The following is a 26,661-nucleotide window of genomic DNA, read 5'->3' as shown; positions in this document are numbered from 1 at the left end:
AAAAATTCTGTGAAATATGAGTTGATAATCATTACAACTAGGTATGAAATTAATAATGGTTATGGCTCAGACTGTCAAAGGAAGGAGAAGGGGTATGGTGACTTCAATGACAATATGAAGAAATCATCAGCTGCAATGGAATCATTCTACTGATCCTTTTCATCCATATTGCAGGGCTTCTCATTTTGGGCACCATTGAGAGTTCGGACTCGATAATTCTTTGTTGTGGGATGGCTTTCTTTTGCATTTTAGAATGTGTAGCAGCAACTCTGGACTCTACTTACTAGATGCCAGTAGCTCGTCCATCCTCCAAGTTGTGACAACTGAAAATATCTCCAGACATTGAAAAATGTCTCATGAGGTCAAATTGCCTAGAATTGGAAACCACTGCCATAGTGGAAGACAGAGAGCTGTCTCCAGACACTTTCCTACAGCAACTTCTGGCCTTCTAATCTAGATTTGTATACAGTATAAGACACCTGATCTGTTTCTCCATAAGTGTTCCTCTGTGAGACACTATGGTTTGTTTGATGAGCACAGTGTACCTTCTTGGCTTTTTTTCAGAGCTCACACTATGTGTCATTCCCCCTCCCACCATACACAAACACATACATACACACACACAACTGATTTAGTAAATCAAATGAGACAGACTGTCAGCGTCAAGACATAGCTGATATACAAAATCATCATTCCTTCTTCAGGTTCCAGAGGGATCAGATCCCTTTAACATAGTTTACAGGGAATTATAGTTAACTATGACAGCAGAATAGGATCAGTTTCCCAGAATACAAATATTATAAGAAGGAAAAATAAATCAAAGGAAGAGACATAGGAATAAAAATTCAGATAAAATTTCTTGAAAGAAAGAATTTAAATAAGTTTGAAAAATTTCAGCCCCAAATTGGCAAAAACATATATTTCAGAAAATACAGAAACTTTCCCAGTTTGGAAATTATATACACTACCAAATGTAAGGTAGATAGATAGTGGGAAGCAGCCGCAGAGCACAGGGAGATCAGCTCGGTGCTTTGTGACCGCCTGGAGGGGTGGGAAGGGGAGGGTGGGAGGGAGGGATATGCATGAGGGAAGGGATGTGGGAACAGATGTATATGTATGACTGATTCACTTTGTTATAAAGCAGAAACTAATTAAAAAAAAGAATAAACAGACAATGTGTAACTGCCTAAGGATATATATTTCACCTATTCTCTTCATTAATTTCTCTTAACAGTTCTCAGCATCTTTCAGTTATGTATGAGAACAATAAGAATAAAACCTTGTTAAGAATTTTTGATGGGAAAACTATAAACTACTGTTGTATAAAAATATGCAATATCATATTGCCACTGATTATATGCAGAAAACTTACCTAATCTTAGCAAAATGCAAAGAGTACCTAGACGAGTATTTGTTATTCACTACATACGTCTAGTGAATTCATTCCTAGTTCACTGGCTAATCAGAATGGTGATTTAGTGTGTGCACCCAATGAAACAGTTAAATAGCTATGCAAAGCATATTCATAATTGGCCAGAAAAAAAAACTACCCAGATTCATATTGAAATCAACTTTAAATTTATTCACTTCAAAATCTATTATAATGAAACTTTATTGTTATACAAATTATTTGGTATGAGCTACCTTGACTAACATACTTTGTGGAAGAGAATAATGCTTCCTAATTAACGAGTAGTAGAAGAAAAACAAGGAAGTCAATACCTATTTTCAGAGAAGACTAGAAAGATGGCATGTCAAAGAGAGGGGAGAAAAGCCCAGCACTGCACCATCTGTTATTCTGGGCAAGAGAATACCTGTAACCTTGTTACCTCCATCCAGTTCCTTTAAGTGATTTCAGACGGCAGGGTAGCAACAACTACTCATGCACAAACACTGTTACTTCTACCTTGAACTATTTGCTGGGAGACAAATACTTTAAGGTAACTCGGTGGTAAATTGCAGTTCACCCCTGAATCTGGTCAGTTCCAGGTGATTGTGAGGTGATTAATGACAGCCAAAGACTCCAACCCCAGGGCTTCGGTGGGAAGCAGCGATTTAGGGGGCATAGAGGAGGAAGATGGCTGGGCAGAGCAAGCCTGTTTCCACCACCACCACTGTCTTAGCCTGTACAGTTTGTTCGAGCTGCCAGAGGCTTTCTAGTTGCCATGGCAACTGTTGGGCTCTGCTGCAAACTCAAAGCAGAGCCTCTGAAGTTAGGTACCAAACACTGGAACTCAACAAACGCAAAGGGGAGAACAAGGATTACACATGTAATCGATCTCCAGCTCCTATGACTAAAATAACCTTTTTTAAAATCGGATTTTTGTTTATGTTTTTGTAAAAGGAGATTATTCTTGTCTGGTATTGTTCATTAGTATCATCTTCTGGTGCCCGGAGAGAGGAGAATGCAAATCCTCTCTTATAAGGCAGCGGAAGGGGGGTGGGTAGGAAACGTGATTATCAGGAATGCACCCAGCCCGCTCATTCATTCATTCAGTTATATATTTCAGCATCTCCCGAGAACATATTTGTACTGGGCATCGTGCCAGATGCTGGGTCTGCAAAGAGAAATGAGACGCTCCCTCGCCCCCCAACAAAATTAACAACAATAATTAACAAAAATTAGCAGAACCTTCGCGAGCCTGGGGAAAACCAATTAGGCAAGGCAAACTCCCCACGGATCCCTCTTGGAAGACAGATTCAGAATCCAAACACGGGAGAGGAAACAGATCCCCGTAATAGAGTCAGGCAGGAGGGAAGGCTACAGGGAAGAGGGAAGCCGTCTTTCCCTAGGGAGGGAAATCTGTCAGGGCCACTCAAATGTTTCTCTGAGGCTGCCAAGGAGAAGAGGTTTGTTTGTCTTTCAGAAAGACGGAGCCCTTTTCCCTACTGGGCTCGATTTCTAGTAGGGGAAGCCCCGCCTTTTGGGGCCGTTGATTGGCCCAACTTCTTTTCAGATAATTTATGCCAGCATCCTCTAGGTCTGATTGGCTCCCTTGTTCAATTCTGCTGGGAGTCGCATCCTACCTGGTTGGGAGGTGTACTGCCTTCCCACACTCTTCCTTCTGTACTCACCAGGCTGCAGCTAAGGTGGGAGAAAAAGTCCTGGCTTGGAGAACTGAGCGGAAAAAGCGATCCCAATGGGTTCTTGGAAAACTCTTCTCTTCTCCCCTTTTCTTCTGTGGAGTCAAAGGAAAGGGTTGAGGTTGATGTTCCTGTTACTGACCCTGCATCTGGGAAACTGGTGAGTAAATTCAAGGACTCAAAACTATTCTTTGGTATCTACCCACTCCCCCCTCATTTCTGTTTTTTTTAAAAAAATCATTCTAGGTTAAATAATTTGCATTTCCCTGGGCACATGTGCAACATTTTACCATCAGTTTATTTTTTGATTAGATCTACTCTTTTTCTGATAGAAAGAAATTAGCCTATGTGCGAAGCATGGAGATTAGCTCAGTTGTTTTTGACTTGAAGCACAGTAGAAACTAGTAAAGATTCAGAAGTGGGGTGGGGAGTAGAAATGTTTTCGCTACTACATTTAGTCAATGAATGCCACTGATGAACTTTCTGGATGATTCTGTATTTTAAAGACAAAGTTATTTTAGAAACTTGTTACAGAGCATGGCATGTATGATGTTTTTTTATACACGAATATTGCCTTTTCCCTTACCTTTTTGCTATTCTAAAAAAAATCAAAGTTTTACATCAAGAAAGATCATAAATATGGCTAAAGATCCATCAGGGTTGAAACTATGTTACATTTAAGTTAGAAATAACCATGTATATTTTACTGAGCCAGCTTTGAATCATTTTTTTTTAAACTTGGCTGTGTACAAGTAAATAAATATTGTAAGGTGATGTGAATGTCCTGTGTGTGTGTGTGTGTGTGTGTGTGACAGAGAGGGAGAGAGAGAGGGAGTGCTTAGAACTCAAGAGTAAAATGCAATCACTATAGAGATGGAAAAATGCCTTTTTAAGTACTTGCATCACTGCTAAAATTTATTATTATTATGATTATTTTTAGCATATAGCTAGAGTGGATTTTTGCCATTACTAACAGATAGAACAACTGTATTTTCTCTCCAAAAATAGAGAATAAAGTATGTTAAGTAATATTAGACTTGCCAGAATATGTTTGACACTCAATGTTTTTTAAATATTAAAGTTTTAGTTTATTTATCCTTTTCCCTTAGAAAATGTTCTGCATGAGCACAAACATACTACTTGCTGAATTATTTCTTATATTTAAGTGCGTCGTAATGGTTTATTTCTTTTAATATATTATAAAATTATGGAAGATATTTTGGTAGGCCATGTATTAGTGCTCTCATGCATCTTCATAATATCGCAAATGAATCTGTGTTCTCATAAGTAAAAACAGACTAACCCACTGATTTTCTGAAATAACAACCTGTAAGCTGATTTATCACTGTAAGTGCAAGTTTCTCTTGCAAACTAATAGACAAGCTGCTTACTAAAGGGCATACTGTCTACTTAAAGAGATGTTTGGTTTTAAATAATACATTTTCTTCTTGAGGATATTTACATTATGAGAATCATGATGGGTTTCAGACTCTCTTCAAGCTGCTCAGAATTAACAAGTTGTGTGGTATAGTGGACAGAGATGGGCTCTGGAAGTCTAGAGACATGATTCTATGTGTCAAGGGTCCTTAACTGCTCTGAACACAGTTTCTTCATCTAGGAAATGAAGGACAGTAGTAGATCATTTATGATTTCTTCAAGTTTTCATATTCAATATTTCTAAGATTTGAACGGAAACATAAAATAACTCAATAGCTGCAGCACTGGCTTTTCATAGCAGTTTTCAAGAGGGAAATTCTAATTGGGAATGCTGTGTACTTTTTTTTTTGGTCATATGTATGAGTGAGAGAGAGAGAGAGACATGCGTTATGCAGCTAAAATAAATAAATCATTTTATCATAGTACTATAGAGAATATGGATTATTCTAGCCAGTGAAAAAATACATATTAAAAAATAAAGCTGTATGTTGCTGTTGTAATTAACTCTTAGGGCCTCAGTTATGGGAGTGTATGTCTTCACTTTTCAAAGTAGCTACAGTTGTGATGAACTTTTTATCCTTTTAATATTTAGTTGAAGATAATTGATGTCAACATGTATAAACCATTTACATTCATAATTTCTTCTTCCTTTCTTCTTCTTTTGAGGGACCTTTCTAAAACTAATCACAGATGGTTCTATTTGTAAGAATTTTGATGTCTGATGCCAGTTTCTAAATTAAATTTTCAAAGCCACCTATTTTGGGATTTACAGAATTGGAAGCTATTATTTTTTGTATCTAATCAAAGACAGTAGCTTGTTTACTCATTAGTTTTCATCAAAAGCATAAAGGAGAGGCACTTTATTGATTTTTACATTGCTGAACTATGAAAACCAATCCTGTTGTTGTAACTAAAAGCTGTAGTCATGGTTCCTATGTTTCATTCTCTGTAAGACTCTATGGCATCTTGGCAAGTTGGTTAAAATCCCTCAAGCTTGATTTGACTTATTTGTAATGTTGAAAAAAATATAATTATAATCAGACTTTTGAAAAGAATTGAAAAAGTGCTTTGAGATTTTACATAGTCTAAAATGTAATTTACGGTAAGCTTTGACTAAGAAGTTATATTTTGAGAGAGCTAAAGGAAGATAACTCATTTATATTTATAAAAAGAATCTCATGAGTCAATAATCATACAATTTAGCAGTCAGTTGCCCAAATGACAATATTCAAGTATAATTACATTATAAAATATATTATTTTAAAACAATTTCAGTAATATATTTTGTGGAGATGGTAATGCATGATTTTTCTTTAGGCATTCAGAGCTTTGGCTTCACTTTCTAATAAAATATAGATGCAAATGAGTACAAAATGACTAATGATGCTCCATGATAATTAAATATTCAAAGAAGAACTGAGAGACAAAATGATTTTGAAGTTAAAATGCAAATGCTATAATTGATAAATCCCCTGTGTATAGAGTCTTTTTGGTATACTCGTTTTCCTTTTTATCTCATTATATACTATGAGTCACATTTTTGGCTTATCAACAAAAGAAATGCTTGATTTTTTCATCTTAAAAATGAAAGAGACAAATCTAGTATTTTATATTTATATATTTATATAAAGGTGATTAAAATTTGTCTAAGAAAATAATAATGAAGGTGGAGTCCCAAAGAAGAGGAGACAGGCAGGGTGAAAAACTGAAAAAAAAGGGCTCTTGAGATATTGTCAAAATATGATGAAATTACAGCCACAGGCCTCAGGAGAATAATTCACATATATGCATGCTACCAACTGAGAATCCTGGACTCGACCATTAGATGTAATTTCTAGTTTCAGCTCCAGCACTTCCCACTAGGCTGATTTCAGGCAAATCTTTGAGGCAGAGAGTCCTCGTTTGTGAAAAGTAGAACTGACATCTACCTTTCCAGCTTGTTTCAAGACCAAGAGAGAAAATTTTTGCAAAGTACATGGCAGTTAAAGTTTTAACTGAAAAGTCATAACAACAGATATTCTTGGAATCACAGTAATTCTAGAATTTTTTATTCTAGTTAAACTTAAGTGCAGTAAACTCCTTGAATCGTTTGTGCATTATTAATTGTGCATTATTTGGATTATGGGAGAGATCATTCAACGAATATTTATTGAATGCCTTCTATGTGCTCTACACAGTGCAACTTGCTGTGTTTACAGTGGTGAATAAACTAGACATGAGAAATAACCATATGGATAGTACTTGTGTCTAGTGTTCTACATGAGTACTACCATTATACACACTGCTAAAACTGAGGTTTATGGTATTAAGCAAAGGAAAACATCTTGTAGTCAAAATAAGGAAATATACCTTCACAACTCCAAAGATAAACAGGAGTCTAAATTTTTAAGGTTAGAGGGTACTGATAGAAAAGATCACAATCAGGGAAAGAGAATTAGAACATCACGAGATTACTCATCTACACTACCAGAAAACCATGGAGGAAATGTCTCCAAAATTCTAGAGATAAATATTCAACCTGGGAGGTTATACTTAGCCGAACTACCAATCAAAAATGAAGGGAAAATAAAGCCCAGATACTGTTATTCTCCCCATTTCACAGATGGAAAAACCAGGGCACAGTAATTTTTACGAACTCACTAAAGATCATCTTGCTGATAATGCTGAATCCAAGACTCAGATCCCATGTGCTCTATGCCCAGAGCCTGCATTTTTAATCACCTTTCCTCTAAGATTATAAATGCCATATAAATCAAAGCAATTAACATAACTGTGGATGAGGGGGTTGGAAAGTAAGGGAGGGAGGGATATAAGGAAGAAAGGAAAGGAAAGGAAAAAAAGGAAAGGAAAGGAAAGGAAAGAAAGGTGAAAGGAAGAGAGGAGAGGAGAGGAGAGGAGAGACTGTAAAATTGGCACAAGCTCAGTAAGTTACAGTCCGCTGTGTATTTATCACATAATCTAGAATAGTATGTGTAGTGCTGGATTAATTATTTTAGGAAAAACTTAAATGAACTGGAATTCTTGATCTAGGAAAAAAACACCACTGGATAGAGAGTTAGAAGCAAGAATTTTGAATTCAGGTAAATTTTGTTGAGGATTCATATATTCTTAAGGATGCTAGAGAAAATCACTGTTGAATTTATTATGTATAGATATTACAGACAAACCTTAAACAAGTAATGAAAGCTATGTGAAGCCAGATTTTCAGCAGTACAAAAGCACTCTAACAAAATAATGGAAGTCTTGTCACTAAACTTCAAGCAGAAGCTTGTTAGAGTTCTTATACTCTGTGAGAGCCAGATGAAATTTATGTTTTTTTCTACTTTTAACTATCTCAGAATCTAATTCTATCTGTACTAAAATGGTTTAACCAACTGAAGCCCCATGTTTCAGGAAATAGTCTTAGCTATTAATTCAGTCAATAAACAGTTATTAAGCTTTAACATTCATTCAACAAATATTTACTCAGTGCCTACCATGTATTAAGCAGAGGTCTGGGAACTGGAGACACAGTGGAAAGCAAGCCATAATCTTTGCCCTACTAGTGTTTGTATAGTGTATACAGGACATATATGTGATAGTATACATGCTAAACAAAGAAGGCAGAGCCCCTGACCCCAGTGAACTTAAACTCTAGTAGTTAATGTTGAGACGGTCTATCAATATAAACAAGTAAAGACAATAAAATGCTATAACAGCTACTTGCAATTCTAGATGAGCTATAGTGGGGACACTAAGGAGACTGACATCAATTGTAACTCTGGGAAAAGACTGAATGTTCTTAGCTGTCACAGGCATAAGTTCAGGTCAGTGTTAATGAAAAATATACATAGGAAGATAACACTACTATTCTGTGGCCAGAGGTATGGTCTCACGGCTTGGTGGGCTTTTTGAAAACTATATTCCTAAGATATCCTTTACTTTGGTCATCTAACATATGACATTAAGATAGCAACGTCCTATTAAAACCTATATAACTTAGTTTAGTAGTAAATTTTTGAACTGTAGGCATTCTTTCCTTATAAATACAATTCATTTAGAGATTTAACATTTCTCCCTATTTTTAGACAAATATATTGAGTGACAAATATTTTGAGTAACACAGTGGTAGAGACTGTGCTAAATATTAGGGATATAGAAAGGAAGTTAACATAGACCCTGCACTCCAACCTGTAGGTAGATGAGCATATCAGAAGATCTATGATTAGAACATAGTAGGTTAAATATGAAAATTTTAATATTGTTGTGATCAGGGGGTGATTTGGTTCTCCACATAGATGTAGGGCTGCTAGAATCAAGGGTTCTGGAAAACAAGTTAATCTTTGGGTAGATTGCTAGGACCATGACTTGTGGTTGCAGAATTTGTGATCCGTTTCAATATAGGCAGGTCATTTACCTCTCAGTCGGCCTAGATGTGTACCACTATTAGAATAATTTTCCAACACATGTAGTAGAGTGTTTTGCGCAGGGATTACTTTTCTACTAAATAGCCACATTGACTAGAACAATGTAGCCCTATTGGTTGGATTAAATTTAAGTTTTAATCAGACATCTGTGTTCTATAATTTGTTACTCTGTGCAGGTGTCTTATGAGTGTATATTTGTTTCTGTCCTTTCCTTAGTGACAATTCTTTCTGAAAAACCTGCAAATTATCATAACTGGAGTTGACTAGAAAGAGTGTTTTGTTGTTTCTGTTCTACTCATTTGTATTCTCTCCCTTTTGAAGTGAAAGTTCTGAGAGGATACTTATGTCAATGAAACTATTTTACCTCTCATTTTATGGTCCCAAGACTTAGGGAGAAGCTATATCTTTTTGCATTCAAAAGAACAGACTCCCATTTTTTTCCTCCATTTAATTTTAAGATCTTTTCATATCATTTATAATTTAATAAGCCTCAATATTATGCCTTAATTTTGCAAAAATTTTAGCAGCCTGATAGAATTTATCTGATGCATAAGTGCATCAAAGGCTTAGAGAATGTGAATGTCATGAAGTGTTACATGTTTCTAAGTCTAATTTATGTTCCATTATGTTCTATGAATATAAAGTGGAGCAATGGAAAATTTGGTGTTCATTTTAATATACTTTCAATCCAGCGGTAATTTTTTAATGGACTGTGAAGAAAATTATGGTTTCTTTCCCTTCAAAAAATATTCACATGGAACCACTCTCAAAAGAACATTTATAATCTTTGTATTCATCATCCCACTAAAGACTATTCTTTGGAAGCATGGTTCCCAATTTTCTAAACTCTGTTTTAACAAAATAACGTTGACCTGCCAAACAAAGCAAATAAAAAAAATCCAAAAACTGGCAAAATATATTGTTTTATTATTAGTACTAGTTGTTGTCTTAAGGATCAATCACTAAACTATGAGCAAAGATGTTACAAAAAATAATCTGCTATATTTTATATTTTTTTGTTTTCTTTCTAAAAACATGTCACTATACTAATTTTTAAAAATCGATTCTGATATCAATCTGTCCCTTTTCTCATTAACTAATATAACCCTACACTCATATCTTACCTAACTAGATCAAACTATGTTCTACTAGATTTAGGAATTGGCCATACCCCTTTTGAAACTAACAGTGAAGCTCTCTGTCCCCAAAGTAATCTCTATTGCCATTAATTTCCTAACATTAGTGTGATTTTAAAGATTCTATGTATTCTACCTTACTAAGGAAACTACATAAAAATCACAGTGGATGAAGATGTCACATTTTATTTTTTCTCTGAGACTAATATTCCACATCTCAAATTGTAGAATCATTAATATATAATCCAATTTCTGTTCTATTCTGTGAACATAAAATATTTTAAATTTTAAGATTTTTACCACAAATAGTTTAGACCTTATTTTTCTTTACTTGTTTTCTTAAACAATTTAAGTAATCTCTAAGTGATATACATATATGTTGTTGAAATATATGGGAAAAACAAAACTTTTTTCCCTAATGTCATAATCGTTTTGATCATATAATGTAAATAATAATGGAATAATACTTAGTCCATTCTACTCCTCAAAATCACTTAACAATTTGGAGCCTATACTTCCAGATTTTTCCATAAGTTTACACAAATATGTGTATACACATTTGTGTGTACGTTTTTTATACAAATGAGATCTAACACTTGTTTTTGTCACACAGCTACTATCAAAGATATTTTTCTAGATTTGTACACATACTTAGTTGTACCTCCTTTTTAATGATGATATGGTATTCTATATTAAGGAAGTATCATAATTTATTAAATTATTCCATTACAGATTCTCTGTGGGTTTTTTTTGTTTATTATGAATATTGTTACTCTGTATATATATACATATGTACGTGCTTTTAGTTTCAATATTTCATCAATGTTGCCAAATTACTCAATTTATTATATTAGAGCAATTTATTCTATTAATGGTTATAAAAATGCCATTTATCTATATTATCAATAGTACTGAATGTAATGAATCTTTTAATATTTGGCCAATGTGATGGCTAAAACTTGTCACATTTTAAAGTTATTCTCCCTTGCTACCAGTAAATGTTAGCACAGTTTGTTATCTTTATTAGTCTTTTTATCCCTCTGAAATTTCTGTATACCAGTTATGTTGTTAATATCTTTGTCTCAATCTATCCTTTGTCTCCAGTCTTTGTCTAAACTGTTTTATGTCCTCCATGAGTTATTTTTCCTTTTTTTTTTTTTTTTGTCCTTTTTTTTCCTTTCCTGGTTTGGTTACGTGTTGCATAGAAAGACTTCCTCATCTCAAAAGTTAAAAAACGTTTTCAATATTTTCTTTAATAGTTTTATACTTTATTATATTTTGATCTTTAATATATCTGCAATTTATTCTCTAAGTAGTAATCTAATTTATTTTTTCTAAATGGCTTGATAAACCTTTCAATCCAATTTACTGAATAATTCATCCTTTCATTTCTAAACTGACTAGTCACGTTTATTGAATACTGAATTTCTAGACACTTGGGATCTGAATTTGAAGGTTTGATTTTGTTTTCACTGATTTCTTTATGTGTTATCACAATATGGTTTTGATTACAGTAACTTTATTTTGTTTTTGTTTTTATTCTGGCAGGGCAAATTTCATCTAACAATCTATTTTTCAATAAGTTCTTGTAATTCTTATATTGATTCTTCTACTTAATTACAGTATAATGATTTTAATCTGTTACATAGGAACTGTGGATTTTAATTAAAACTTTATTAAATTTATAAACTAATTTGAGAATTATGTATTAATAATATTGTTTTATAGCCAAAATATTTATTTGCCTTTATTTTGTTCTATTCGTATATTCTTCAATTGGTGTTTTAGTTTCTTCACATAAGACAGATCTTCCCTGCTATATTTTTTGTAATTGTTTTATAGATTGCATTTTCATTGTGAAAGAAATCAGCTTTTTTTTTAAGTTTATGATGGATGAGTACTAGGATCAGAAAGCAACTGCTACTATGTTTTAAAATTTATATTAGGTTAACTACAATCAATTCTCTGATTAAGGCCAATAATTACAGTTTTTAGTTGTTTATTTTCTTTATTCACTGTAATTTTACCTGTAAACAGCAAGATGATTTCTAATATTGGCCCATTTATTCATTTACTTAGTGAATTTTTTAAATTTTATTTTATACCTACTATATGTCAGGCTAAGTGCCAATGGTATCACATTGACAACCTTAACCCTGGCTTTCAAGGAGCTTACAGAGGGTCATAAATAAATAAAGTAAATAGCTAATTAAGATGCAGTGTGATCAATTTTATGGTAAATTTAAACACTGGACAAACTGGAACACATTTATTTAATATTCTAGGCATGCTTTCCTTCCCACTCCTCAAATTTTCAAAGCATTCCTCTCTGTGCCTCAAGTGATGGGTCCCAAATTCTTTTGTGTTAAGAGGATAATCACAGAATTGAGTGGACTATCACTTCACCTCTCTAAAACTCTGAAAGTTCAAATCTGTAACTCTATTATCTATCATCTTTTACTTATTTCGCTTCCTTACCAACTTTTATGAGCAATAAAAATGATTCAGCATTACTACCTTAAAAAGAGCTTTGTACAAAAGAATTAAGCAGGTAGAATATAAAGGCAAAAAGAAAATAAGAAATAAATTTTTTTAATTTTAACTTTTATTTTCTTTGACTTTCAGATCTAAATTCAGTGCCTATACATACTCTTTAAAAGTTAGCTCCTGTAGGCTTTGACATTAAAATATAGTCTACTCAGAACTATTAGAAGAGGTATGTTTCTTCCCTGAAACTTGTCACTTGACTTATAGAAATGTATCTGATGTACATAAACACTAATTTGTCATGAGCAACAGATCACAGATGAGGCCTTGTTTGGAATTTCATCTGCACTTTTTTTTTTAATAACCCATTTTATTTATCCATTCCACTACTGATGCATATTTGGATTTTTTTTCTGAATTGATGGTACATCCACTAATGCTTCTCTGAATATTGTGGAATAAGCGTTTTGGTGAACATACTATGCATCTGTGTTGAGTATGTACCTGAGAGTGTAATTATTGGGTCATAGAGTGTGTGCACGTCCATCTTTAGGAGATAACACCAAGGAGTTTTCTAAGTGGTTTTAACAGTTTGCCCTCACAGCCCTGTACAAGAGTTCCAGTGGTTCCACAACCTCATCAACACTTGGTGTTGTCAAGGTTTTTTATTTTAACCACTGTGGTTTATATATAGTGGTATCTAATGTTTTTAATTTACATTTTCCTCATGAGTAATGATGTGGAGTGTCTGTTCATGTACTCATTCCCATTTGGTTATCTTTGTTTGTGAAATGTCTAATCAAATCTCTGCCCATTTTTTTATCCTGATGGATCATCCATCTTTTTCTAAATAATTTATGGGAGTTAGTTACAATTTTAGAGATGAGTCTTTTTTCTTAAAGTTTTGCTATATGATTTAATATTATTTATTGCCTTGTCCTAAACAGCTTGAAATTCAATTTTGTAATCATAGCATCAGCAATATGTATCATATTTTTTTAACATCTTTATTGGAGTATAATTGCTTTACAATGTTGTGTTAGTTTCTGCTGTATAACAAAGTGAATCAGCTATACATACACATATATCCCCATATCCCCTCCCACTTGAGTCTCCCTTCCATGCTCCCTATCCCAACCCTCTATGTGGCCACAAAACACCGAACTGATCTCCCTGTGCTATATAGCTGCTTCCCACTAGCTATCTATTTTACATTTGGTAGTGTATATATGTCCATGCCACTCTCTCACTTTGTCCCAGCTTACCCTTCCCCCTCCCGGTGTTCTCAAGTCATTCTCTACAATTGCATCTTTATTCCCGTCTTGCCCCTAGGTTCTTCAGAACCATTTTTTTTTTTTTTAGATTCCATATACATGTGTTAGCATACGGTATTTGTTTTTCTCTTTCTGACTTACTTCACTTTGTATGACAAACTCTCGGTCCATCCACCTCACTACAAATAACTCAATTTCGTTTCTTTTCTGGCTAATATTCCATTATGTATATATATATATATATATATATATATATATATATATATATATATATATATCACATCTTCTTTATCCATTCATCTGTCGATGGACACCTAGGTTGCTTCCATGTCCTGGCTATTGTAAATAGTGCTGTAATGAACACTGTGGTACATGACTCTTTGAATTATGGTTTTCTCAGGGTATATGCCCAGTAGTGGGATTGCTGGGTCATATGGTAGTTCTATTTTTAGTTTTTTAAGGAATCTCCATACTTTTTTCCATAGTAGCTGTATCAATTTACATTCCCACCAACAGTGCAAGAGGGTTCCCTTTTCTCCACACCCTCTCCAGAATTTATTGTTTATAGATTTTTTGATGATGGCCATTCTTATTGATCAGTGTGAGGTGATAACTCATTGTAGTTTTGATTTGCATTTCTCTAATGATTAGGGATGTTGAGCATCCTTTCATGTGTTTTTTGGCAATCTGTATATCTTCTTTGGAGAAATGTCTATTTAGGTCTTCTGCCCATTTTTGGATTGGGTTGTTTGTTTTCTTGATATTGAGCTGCATGGCTGCTTGTATATTTTGGAGATTAGTCCTTTGTCAGTTGCTTCATTTGCAAATATTTTCTCCCATTCTGAGGGTTGTCTTTTCGTCTTGTTTATGGTTTCCTTTGCTGTCATCTGCATTGTCTTAATAGATAATGGAAGAGTCTTCCATAGGTGTCAGACAAGGGCATTTGCATTGCAGTAAACTTTATATGAACTATATCCAGGCTGACTTTACAATTTATCATCCAAATTAGGTTATTTTGTGAGTGAAAGAGGTTACTATTAATGTAATTATTCTAGGACAACAGGTGTAAGTCATGATTGTCCTGGGAAAATCTTGATGAATATTTACCCTATGTATGAAAAATAGTTTATATTGATTGATTGACTTGTTATAGACATATATATATATATCTTCTAGCTGTAAAAATGAATCCTTCTCACGATTATATGGCTTAGCATGCCTTGTCTTCACTTAACCTATCTCTCAGTTACCATTAGTTTAAAACTTTTGCTTGTTATATTCAGAAGAGTGATACAATCAGTAAAGTAGTCTTTTACATACAATAATTTCCATGTAATCAGATGGATTTGTCCAGGTATTAAAATAAGTTAGTAAGACCAAAAAAAAAAATACCCAACACTGATACAGGTGGCTAAGAAATTTTCTTTAGTAACAAGTTACTAGTGTCAATTAAAGAATATGAAAAGCAAAAGCCTCAGAGAAACAGATGCCAAGTTGGGATTGGACATGTAAGAGACTTTTGAGAGAAACGTTGTGCAGGTTAAACGAGAGGAAGTGGAAGTAAGCAGAGAGAGCCTTCAGATAATAATGAAGGTGCAAGTATAAGGCAAAGAGAAATGTTTGGGTTAAAAAAGTCTCAGACTAGAGAGCCCTACTAAACAGTCTTTGGCCAGGCCAGAGGGATTCATCCAACACAAGTTGCCCTTTAGAGGAGGCCCTAGTCTTGCAGGAATGGGTCTGTACTACCATTGCCACAATGTGCATTTATTACCTGAAAGCAGCCCGGGGAAGCTTGGATCTGGTACAGATACAGTGCTGGTTCAGAGGGCTGGCGCCTGGGCTGTCAGTCAACCATGTTTCTACCCCAGGAGAATCGAGTGGCAACTTTTTAAGGCTGTCAATTTTATTTTCTTGGCAGAGTGTAAAGCTCTACTTGTCTCTATAGAAACTTCTACTTAATTACTTATTTTTTATGATTAGAAATTTATTTCAGGGCACTATCTGGTGTATAGGAAGAAGCAGTTCATTCTTAGGTAGGCATTAATGTCAAATTAACTCCTTTTCATGTAGTTATATTACAAAATTATGCAGAAAAATTGTAGTATACTATTAATATACAGAAAAAAATTAAATTTTCTATAGTTCCACTAGCATAGAATACTTAGTGTATTCATTATACTGCTTTCCAGTTAAATCTTTAGCCATTTTATACCTAGGTTTTCATCAAGGCAAATTATTATATGTTACTTTGCATATAACATTAAATTATGAAAATAATTTAATATTTTTACAGACTTTTCATAATCACCAATTGAATGGATGCATCAATCACACCATATGGACATATAATACTTTACCTAAACCTGCTTTTTTGTTTAAAATTTGTGCTATTATAGATAACACTGCAATAAGCATCTTTGTATATGATGGTTTTTTGTATCATTTGCATAGTTTTCTCCTTCATTAGAAAATAAGATCATATAGATCAGGAATACAATTTTACTTATCGTTTTGTTTTCAGCAATTAGCATATATGTAATACATGATATTTCCTCTATAAATGAATTAAAGCATTGGACTGAAGACTGAGCACACACTTTAGAAAGTGTTTTTCATCAGAGAGAGTGTGTGTGTGCTTCCTTGAAATTATTATTCTAACTTCTCAGAACTCAAAGGCAGAGACTAAGCATTCTACCCGTGCACAACACAAATGCACTTGCTAACTACTTACCATAAATGTTGTTGTGTTCTTATAAATTAGAAAACTCATAATCTAACTACCCTGGATTGTTTAACAAAGCTAAAGTAAGATACCATGGAAACTTCAAAGTGAAAAGAAGTCCTCAAGCTAAATCAATCTTGTTTCAAATCCTGGCTCTATTATTTAACAGTGTGGGTCCTGTGAATTCTATAAATCTATTTTTTTCTAATTTGTAAAACAGGAATAGTAATGTTTATTTCATGGGATTACTCTGGATTAAATGACATACCTTAATATGGAAGAAACCTAACACTCAGTTCATGAAACATGGTAGGAACTTACTCAACAGCTGATAAGAACAATAAACACATCAATCATCAAAATAAACATTTAGTAAAATTATATACTAAGGAGTATATTTATTTCCAATAATGATAAAAGTATATTCATTCAAGTTATTTAAGAGAAGTGCTTGCAAATGTCTACAAATTCCCATAATATTATCTAAGAAAATAATACTTGTTTCCTCCAAATGAATGTTCACTCAACATAGGTAAATGTTACAAAACTTCCAGTTTATGAATGATAATGAAACATCAGATATGCTATATGAACTATCTTTAAAATTATAAGTGTTTTTTAGTCACCAAAATAATACCAACATGAAATTAAGGTAGTTAATGAATATTCTGAAGGTAATTCAGAAAGTGTGGAGGAAAACTGAAGAAAATTAACTATAATGAAATTTCCTTTCTGTTATTGCCAAAAATGAGGAAAGTTAGTTTGTGATGCCATTGAGGTCAATTTTTATATTACCTCTTAGATAGCTGGGAAAAGGGGGATATAAGTCAGTATAAGCATGTGCTTCCTGGATTACCAAGATGTTACTACCCTAAAACATAGGAAAATCATATTTTTTCTGGGAACTTCCATTTGACTACAGTTATATTTCAAAGAAAAATCAAGTTCTTATATGTGCAGTGGTCTGCATCTATCCATCAGGTGTTTTATTTTATAAAACTGGGATTTAAAACTAGATGGATGCCCTAAATTTTGGTTGTTGACAATATCTCAGCAGTTCTAATTAGACAAAATTTTCCTGGAAGACACATGAGCAGGATTCTTAATATTTCAGTACTTTTAATGCTTTAGTTTATAAATGAATGTATGTATGTACATATGTATATATTTTATTTAGAGAAAATAAGAAATTATTTAAAGGAAATCATACAACTGTATTTCAGTAGTATATATTTTTGAAGTTAAATACAGCAAAACAATTAATATAAATGAGCACTTCATTAAAAATCTGTTAAATAAATGTACTCCAGGAGTTCACATAGGGATAAAATTTGTATACTGTGGTAATAAACTACCCACAAATCTCAGTGGCTTACAATACTAAATGTTTGTTTCTTTCTCAGGCTACATGTCCATTGTAGGTCAACTGTGGCTATGTTCATGCTTCCTTCACCCTGAAAGTGAAGTCATGGAGTAGTAGCCTCTGCCTTAGTATGGCTGGTCTTCTGGCAGAAGGAGAGAAAGATATGGTGAACCATGCACTGACAATAAATCTTCTGCTTGACAATAAACCAAAGCAAATTGCAGGGCCAAACCTGAGTTTAACAGGACAGGGATGCATTGCAGAAAGGAGTATTTCAGGTCACATGACCAAGTTAGAAGTCAGTGGAGTGAAAAGAATAATTCTCTGACAGGAAGAGGAGGAAAAATATTGAGAAGAATAATGTACTCCATTATCCATTAACTCTCCATTGATAACTATCAATACAATTATTGTAAAGATAAAATGAGGTACAAATACTTAAAGGTTAAGTTTTAATTTACAATGTTAATTTATATTCTTTAAAAGGATAAAGAGAGTGGATGTTAACTAAACTTATTGTGGCAATCATTTTACTATATATACATAGATCAAATCATTATGTTGTACACCTTAAACATATAAAATGTTATATGTCAATTATATCTCAATAAAACTGAAAAATAATTTAAAAGGATAAAGAGGGTAAAGTCTGCATTAGCTAAGATGTTTAGGTTCACAGCAAAAGAGATTTGAATGAATAGTGTAGAAATATCAACTAAGGCTGTTAAGGTAAACTTGAATATCTACTGCGGGAGGGAAGCTCATCTCTCAAATATATGTAAATAAATAATATATTATAGATTTACCTGATTTTACCAGTATAAAAGTTTATATATACTTTTTCAGTGGAGGACTAATATTTACTAAAGTTGGGTGTAAGTCTAGGTTAATCTCACTCAAATGAAGGTGGGGTTACTTATGGGTAATAAACAAAGTAGTTTGTTACTTTTGGTGAATTATAGATGAATATTTATATTTCTATATGTTTCTACCACAATTCATAAGTAAGCTGAAACTTTATGCTTGTTAAACACACAGGCATAGCAGGAAGCATTGGATATAGGACCAGGGTTTGAGTCTCAGTTTTGAAAATAAATGAGTTTGTGCTTTGGTTGATTCCCTACTGACTTGTTTCCTCATTTACAAAATAAAGGCAGTGGGTTATTTGATCCCTAAAGTCTAACTTCTAGTCCTAAAATGTGATAATCATGCTTTCCAAATATATACACATATATATATGGAAAGCATTATTATATATATGTGTATATATATATAGACATGTGTGTATATATATATAATATGTATATATATGTATATGTGATTACATATATATGTATATATATATATATGTAGAGTGAGTCAACCACTCATGATTTGGTAAGACAATCTTTGACAGAGTTCTTGGAATAGATGTCTGGGGTCTTGGTTCTTCTGATTTAAAAGGAAGAAGCACAGGTGTGTTCAATACTTTTTCTTTTTCTCTTTGAACACTTCTTCACTCATCTTTCCTTAAGTCTTCTTTTCTGCACGTGCATTTTAAAATACATTTTACCAGACTAATGATTACAACTTTTCCTGCACTTATTTACCTTTTAATTTTTATTTTAGGGTGTGGTGGTATAGAGTCACTTACGTATGGTTGTGCAGATTGTGTACCGCACGAATCTAGGGCCACTCCTCACATTATCAGTGCATAATCTCTATGGCCTTAAATGATAGTTGTGGGAGTGGCAAAACTCTATTACATTAATATTATACGATATTTTCTTGCACTGGGTTCTTCATTTTGGAGTATTATTAAAGCAGGACAGTTCATATGATGTAGACATTAGTCTTACTGAATGTAAAATATTTCTAATGTTTTTCTTCCCCTCTTATTATTCTCTTACACAATTAGAATAATCTTAAACTGTTTTTAAAAATACACTACTTGGTTGAACTTTCTATTATGCAATTTTTGCTTTTGAATTCTTTAGTGTTGATAAAGCAGATGATGAAGATGATGAGGATTTAACAGTGAACAAAACTTGGGTCTTGGCACCAAAGATTCATGAAGGAGATATAACACAAATTCTCAATTCCTTGCTTCAAGGCTATGACAATAAACTTCGCCCAGATATAGGAGGTAAGTCCGAGTAATCATTCTTGGATTTTGGTGACTGTGAAAGCCACATTTGCTAATGTTATTTTATCATATTCCTTGAGTGTCTGATGCGTGTTAGAGACTGTGGGTTTGGCAATTATTATTTGGAATGGTACTGCTTTGGAAGCTTCACAGTTTGACGTGGGAAGAAAGACATCTAAACATTTTCGATGTAATTATTTTACAATTGCTACAACAGAGCAATTTTTGATAAAACTGCCTGAAAAACTAAGATATTTCATAAAAGGGAATATTCGAAAGGTATGTAGGAGTTCCAATTTTTTGCAGTGCTGCACTGTTTTAGTTAATGTAGAATTATAAGCCTTGAGAGTATATTTAGTGTAGACAATCCAACATTGTTCTTCTTTGTCAAAATTGTTATTCTCAGTTCTGAGCATTTATGTATACATTTTATAAAATAAATAACTTCTAAGTTTCCCACTGCAACACTTTAAAACAAACAAACAAACTATGTCAGCCAGATTTGTATTAGGATTACATTAAATCTATAATCAATATAGAGAAATTGAAATGTTTACCATACTGAATTTTTACTGTACCAAATTCATGATCATCATATATTCTTCCACATATGTTCAATTTTTTATTAATGTCTTCTGTAAAGAAGTGCTGAATATATTTTACTAGATTTAATTTTCTATATTTGAAGTTTTAATGTAAGTATAAATAGATTTTTTTTAAAATTTTACTTTCTAAGTTTTTATTAGCAGTGTATAGAAATACAATAGATATTTTGCTAATCTACTCTGTCCTCAGCAGCCTTGCTAAATTTATCAACTTTATTTGTTGTTATATTAATGTAGATTTTCTATAAACACAGAGAGTAATGACTATTACCAATAATGACTACTTTGCCAATAGTGTTTATTTTGCAAATAATGAACATTCTAATTAATTTTCAAAATTATACTTTTTTCATGACATATTGCACTAAGACTAGAGATCAGTGTTGAATAGTCCTGATTTGTTCCTGATATCAGGGAAAACAGTCTATATTTACTATTAATTATGATGTTTGCTGTAAGCTTCTTTTTTTTAAGATGCTCTTTGTAGTTCCTTTATCTTCTTATTTTGCTAGGGTTCTTTTTACCTCCCTACTGGTTCAAATGATTTCTGTGCACCTATTGAAACAATCATATTGATCATATTTTGCCCTTTATTCTCTAACTTTTTTTTCTGTAACTAACTTTGGCTGATTTTTAAAACAAACAAAATTTGCATGTCTGTAATAAATGTAACTTAGTTGTGACATGGTAATATATTTTAAATATCACTAGATTCAGTTTGATAATATTTAGTTTTGGAATTTTATATCTATGTTCATAAAGGGCATTAACCAGTTATTTTACTTTCTGTAATGTCTTTTTCAGTTTTGGAGTCAATATTATGCTAACATCTACAAATGAGCTATATTTCCCTCTCTTTTCATCTCTGAGTTATCTAAAATGGATACTATTTCTCCCTTCAATATTTGGAAGAATTACTTGGTGAAGTCATGTTGGCCTAGAGTTTGTATTTTGGGAAAAAAAATTAGCAGTTAATTACTTTATTAGTTTTGGTTAGTTTTTAAGGAATTTAAATTTTAAAATTTTCTTGAGTTAGATTGTTTCATAACATCTTTTACGATATTTTTAATGTTTTTAGGATCTGAGGGTTTTTCTCCTTTGCCATTCCTGATATTAGTAATCTATTCTTTCATTTATGAATAAATCTTGAGGGGCTTTAAAATTTTTATTAGTTTGACATAAAAATGAATTTTAGCTTTTTCAAATTTCTTTGTTGAAAATTTCCTTAAATTATATTATTTTACACTATTTTGTTTGTTGTTAATCTATTTTCCATGATTTAGTTTTCTGTTTTCCTAGATTATTTTAATTATTTTTTCAAAATAAAATTTAGACTTAATAAAATATTATCTATCCATGAAATTCCCAGAAACCTTTCAGCCATAATGTTAATATTTACATAATCATAGAACCATTACCTAAATCATTAAATTAATATCGATACAATACTATTAACTAATCGACAGACCTTTTTCAAATTATGGCAGATACCTCACTGATGTCGTTTTTTTCTGTTCAGAATCCCAACCAAGATCACACATTGCATTTTGTTCTCATGCCTCCATACACTCCTCCAACCTCATAGTTTCTCAGTTTTTCTGTTTGTTTCATGAACATGATAATTTTAAAGTATACTGGTCAGTGGAACGCCCCTCAATTTGTCTGATATTTTCATTATTGGGCTGTGTTTATGCATTTTTGCCAAGAACACTGCAAAAGTAATGTTTTGTGCTTTCAGTGTACTGTGTTAGGAGGTATGTGATGTTTATATATCTTATTACTGGTGATGTAAACCATACTTTCGTTAAGTGTGGTTTCTTCCACGTTTCTTCACTGTGAAGTTATTATCTTTCTTTTTGACTAATAAATATGTTGTAAGGAGATACTGCACTGGGGAGAAATATGCAGATATTTCTCAGCACACTTTTGTCCATTCCTCTGGTCTCTATCAATGATTCTTACCTGCAGGAGTATTACTGTGATGTCTGTCAAATGGTAAGTCAATATTATCATCGTTCCTTCTACACAAATTAATTGTAATTCTGCAGGAAGTAGGATCTGTGACTTGTCCAATTGGTTATCTATTCACTTATTTATTTACTCAGTGTAGACCTCTAGATATATATCTTATCTTAGAGTTTATTATCCTTTACCATCGTTGTTTATTTTATGGCTCAAAATGAAAATATGACAACTGGTACGCCCTATAATTTTATTTCCCTGTTCTTTTATGTTTCTATCATTTTCTGAGCATATCCTTACTTTCTAGCACATAAAATTTTCCAGGCTCCTCTTGATCCAACAATGGAATTCATCATTTCTCCAAGAACCCTGGTTCCTCTTTTTGTAGAATGGTATTTAGAAACCAAGATGTGAGCACCAGGTGTATTTCTTAATATTGGGTGCCATTGCTTCTTGACCTTCTCATTGGGCAGAAGGAGAAAATATATGTTCTACACATACATTCACAGGCATCTATATTTCTATGTCTATCCCTGTGTTTATGTATTATAAACCAGAAGTCAATACTGACAGCCCTGTTTCCAATCCAAAGACAATAGGGTTCATTCTAACCTTTCCCTTTTCCTTATCTGTAATTTCTTTTTCCATCAGGGAGACACCTGGCTCTCATTTACCCGTAGTATGTTTTATTATTTGTTCAATTCCAGTAAATACATAAAGTAATTCTATAATTTTAACATGTCTATAAAAAATTAACTAGAATAAAATATTTATATACTTTTTTTTGCCTTTATCTTTGCAGTATGTAATCAAAATACTGTTCCCAAAAGTAACTTAGGTTAGTTCTTTTCTTCCCTATCCCCATTCAATGTGGTTATGTTAACCATTTTTTAATAGTTTCATTTCCAGGTTACTGGTTATATTCCACTTTGAATGGAATTCATCTATGTTTACTTTTAGCATTTGTATGATTTTATTTCTTTTATTTAATTCCCTGATGCTTTGAATTTTATTCCTGTGTATGGTGTAAAGTATGAATCTAACTTTTATCTTTTTCAAATGGCTTTTCTGTTGACTCAGCATGATTTATTAAAAAGTCAATCTTTGCTTCCATTGTTTGAGATGTTAACTATATCATATATTACACTTTCTTATTCACTTTTGTGATTTCTGTCCTTTCTATTCCATTCTTTCATTTGTTTTTCTATTTATTTGCCACCACACTATATTAACAGTAGAGATTCAACAGTATTTTGAGACTAAAACATTTAGTATTAATATCTTATAAAGCTGGCCCCACCTCATATTTTCATTTTGTTTTGTTTTTCCTTTTCAGTTTTCCTGGCTATTGCGTGTCATTTAAAAAAAAATAGGAGCTTTATTATCAACAAGTTTAGATACATTTAAAAAAGAGATGTTGATATTTTTATTGGGATTGCATTAAATTTGTAAATTAACTTTGGGAAAACTAACATCTTTATAACATTGAATCATCTAATATGGGAATATGGGCTGTCTTTCTAAATCTTCATGTTAATTTTGTATCTCTCTGGAATGTTTTAAGATTTACTCATAGATTTTTTATATTTCTTAAATTGAATCCTAAGTATTTAATTTTTTTCTCCTGTAAATATTTCCTCGACTCTAATGTCCTCTACCTGATTTCTGGTTTTGTATATCAATGTCATTGATTTATGAATGTTCATTTTATATCTTACTACCTTCCTGCTGCCTTACTGATTTTTTTTTGTTAGTTTAAGCATCGTTTTCAAAATATGCTATCATACCATATACAAAAAAGTATTTTATTTACCAACTCATATGCAACTAATCGAATTATCTTGTCTAAAAACATTATGTTGTTTCATTGTCTAACATGTCTAATATAATAATGAATAATAGTGGAGATAATGGGTAATTTTGCCTCGTTTTAGTTCTTATGGAAATGACTCTAGTGTTTCTTCATATGAATATTCACATTAAGAACTTATCCTTTGATTTGCTTGATTTAGTTTTAAAATCAGGAATTGGTACTGAAATTTTTCAAAGCCTTTTTCAACTATTCCAGAAATAATTTTGAGTTTTATCCTCTTTAAATCTATTAGTACAGTGTATAGTATTAATTGAAATAATTTGCATTCTGGACTAAAGCTCTCTTGGTCATGATATATTATAAACTTAATGAGGTATTGGATTCTGCTTGCTAATATATTATTTAGTGTTTTGTATTGGTATTTATAAGTGATATTCATCTTCTATTTTATTTTTGAGTACTGTCTGCATTTGTTTTAGCCATCCTTTTACATATGTTTCATGAAAAGGTATTTTCCTTCATTCTCAAAGGTCTAGCACTTTATCCGGGTGTTAGCATCATCTGACTTTGGGAAGTTTGATAGAATTCCATTATAAATTCATCCAGGTCTTGTGCTTTTTGAAAATAGTTAATCACTTTGATCCCTTTGTTTTCCTAAGAAAATTGGTCTGTTTGTGCTTTCTACTCATTTTTGGTAATCTATATTTGCGTAGGAAAACTATCTCTTTTATTTAGGTTTTCAAGTTTATTTACAAAGAAGTCTTCAAAGTAATTTCTTAGGATTAAAAAAAACTTTTTCTGTTTCAATATTTAGTTCCCATTTGTTATTTCCTATTTTATATTTCGTATTATTACCCCCCTTTTTCTGATCAAGAAAATTAAGAGAAGTGGATTTTTTCAGAATTTCCATTATTAACAAATGAGCTCTACTGTTTTTCTATTAACTACCTTGTAATTTCTACTTTGTCTTTATTATAACCTTCACTATATTTTATTTTGTTTTGCTATTTTTTTTGAGTTGCAAATATAATGATTTATTTTCCCTCTTCAATTTTTGGTGTGTTACTATCTGTATTTCCCTTTTTCTCCTGTAGATTTTGCTTCATAAAGGTAAATGCATTGTTATTTGGTGTATAAATATTTTGTGTTATATCTTCATAAGGACTCTCATGGCTTTAAACATTAAAAAGTTGTTGTTTTTATTGAGATGGTTATATTGATGCCAATTACTTATCACAAGAAACAGAAATCTGTACTTCCATTTTACTTGTCATATTTCACTATTGTTATTTGACACTCTCTTTTATTTCAATTAATGTCAGCTCCCTGAAGGTAGAAAGCACCCTATCCCTCATTGCTAAAATAATGTCTGAAACATAAATTATGTTCACTTCACATTTACTGAGTGAACTTTTCTGAGTAGAACCTAGCGTGTATAATCTTTTAATTTCATGTGTAAGTATTTTGACAGTTGTTCTACTTCATGAATTTAGCATTTTACCTAAATTATTTCAGATCGAGATTTGGACTTTCAAATGCTATATACATCTGTGACATCACATCGTTTAATAGATTAAATGAAACATGTCCTAAGTACCTTGATAATTATACCATGCATAGCAGCATTTGTATCTGTGCATCTCAGATTATACACAATGAATTAGTTAATTGTTCACATGATTTGTAGGCATTCCTTTCTGTCCAAAATTTGTGTTAACATCTTTCTTCTTCATAAATTATGAAAACAAATTTAATCAATTTACTGAGGGCTTCTGAAATTAATAACAAATTAACATTAAAAGGCTTTGTAATTCTAGTAAAGCTGAAATTACTTTATGTTGAATTTTCTTTTTTATTTCTTAACAACTTTTCAGGTAGAGTCTACAGCTTTTCAAACAATTTCAGTGATTTAAATAGTTTGATCTAATCTAAAAAATTACTATCCCAATAGATTTATAGCTATCCCTCTACCAGGATAGATGGTAGACATGTGTCACTAGATAGGGGCTTGGGGTGAGAAGGGGAGGATCTGCTTTTTTTTATTCCATCTGTCTAATTGTTCTAAGTTTCTAGTGATGGGAACATGCAGGAGATATGAGGAGTTAACTGGGTGCAGTTTGAAATTTTTGTCTTCTTAGTTTTTATTTCCTTTTGGGTTAACACCAAATGGCCCTTGGTACACTTGGAGAGGCAAACATATAAATAGTGAGGGTAGGAGTGTAGGAATAGAGTAGAAATGCTTTATGT

The 26,661-nt window shown here is 32.4% G+C and overlaps 1 protein-coding gene across 2 annotated transcripts in view; it reads left to right on the top strand.

The window, feature by feature from the left end:
- Positions 1-3,125: 3,125 nt before the first annotated feature.
- Positions 3,126-26,661, top strand: part of GABRG1 (gamma-aminobutyric acid type A receptor subunit gamma1) — a gene marked incomplete at both ends in the record, with an annotated part of 61,459 nt that continues 37,923 nt past the window's right edge. The window contains 2 exons of one of the 2 annotated variants that reach the window (XM_082608328.1): positions 3,126-3,244; positions 19,886-20,034. In XM_082608328.1, coding sequence (XP_082464454.1) covers positions 3,141-3,244; positions 19,886-20,034 — 253 coding nt within the window. The remainder of the gene's footprint in view (positions 3,245-19,885; positions 20,035-26,661) is intronic. The other variant, XM_082608329.1, reaches the window with a different exon arrangement.

Source organism: Mesoplodon mirus (assembly GCF_964341445.2).
Source record: "Mesoplodon mirus genome assembly, chromosome: 2".
In the NCBI taxonomy this organism is placed as follows: Eukaryota; Metazoa; Chordata; class Mammalia; order Artiodactyla; family Ziphiidae; genus Mesoplodon; species Mesoplodon mirus.
The sequence above is the reverse complement of the archived record's forward strand: the minus strand, read 5'-3'. Positions and strand labels throughout refer to the sequence as shown.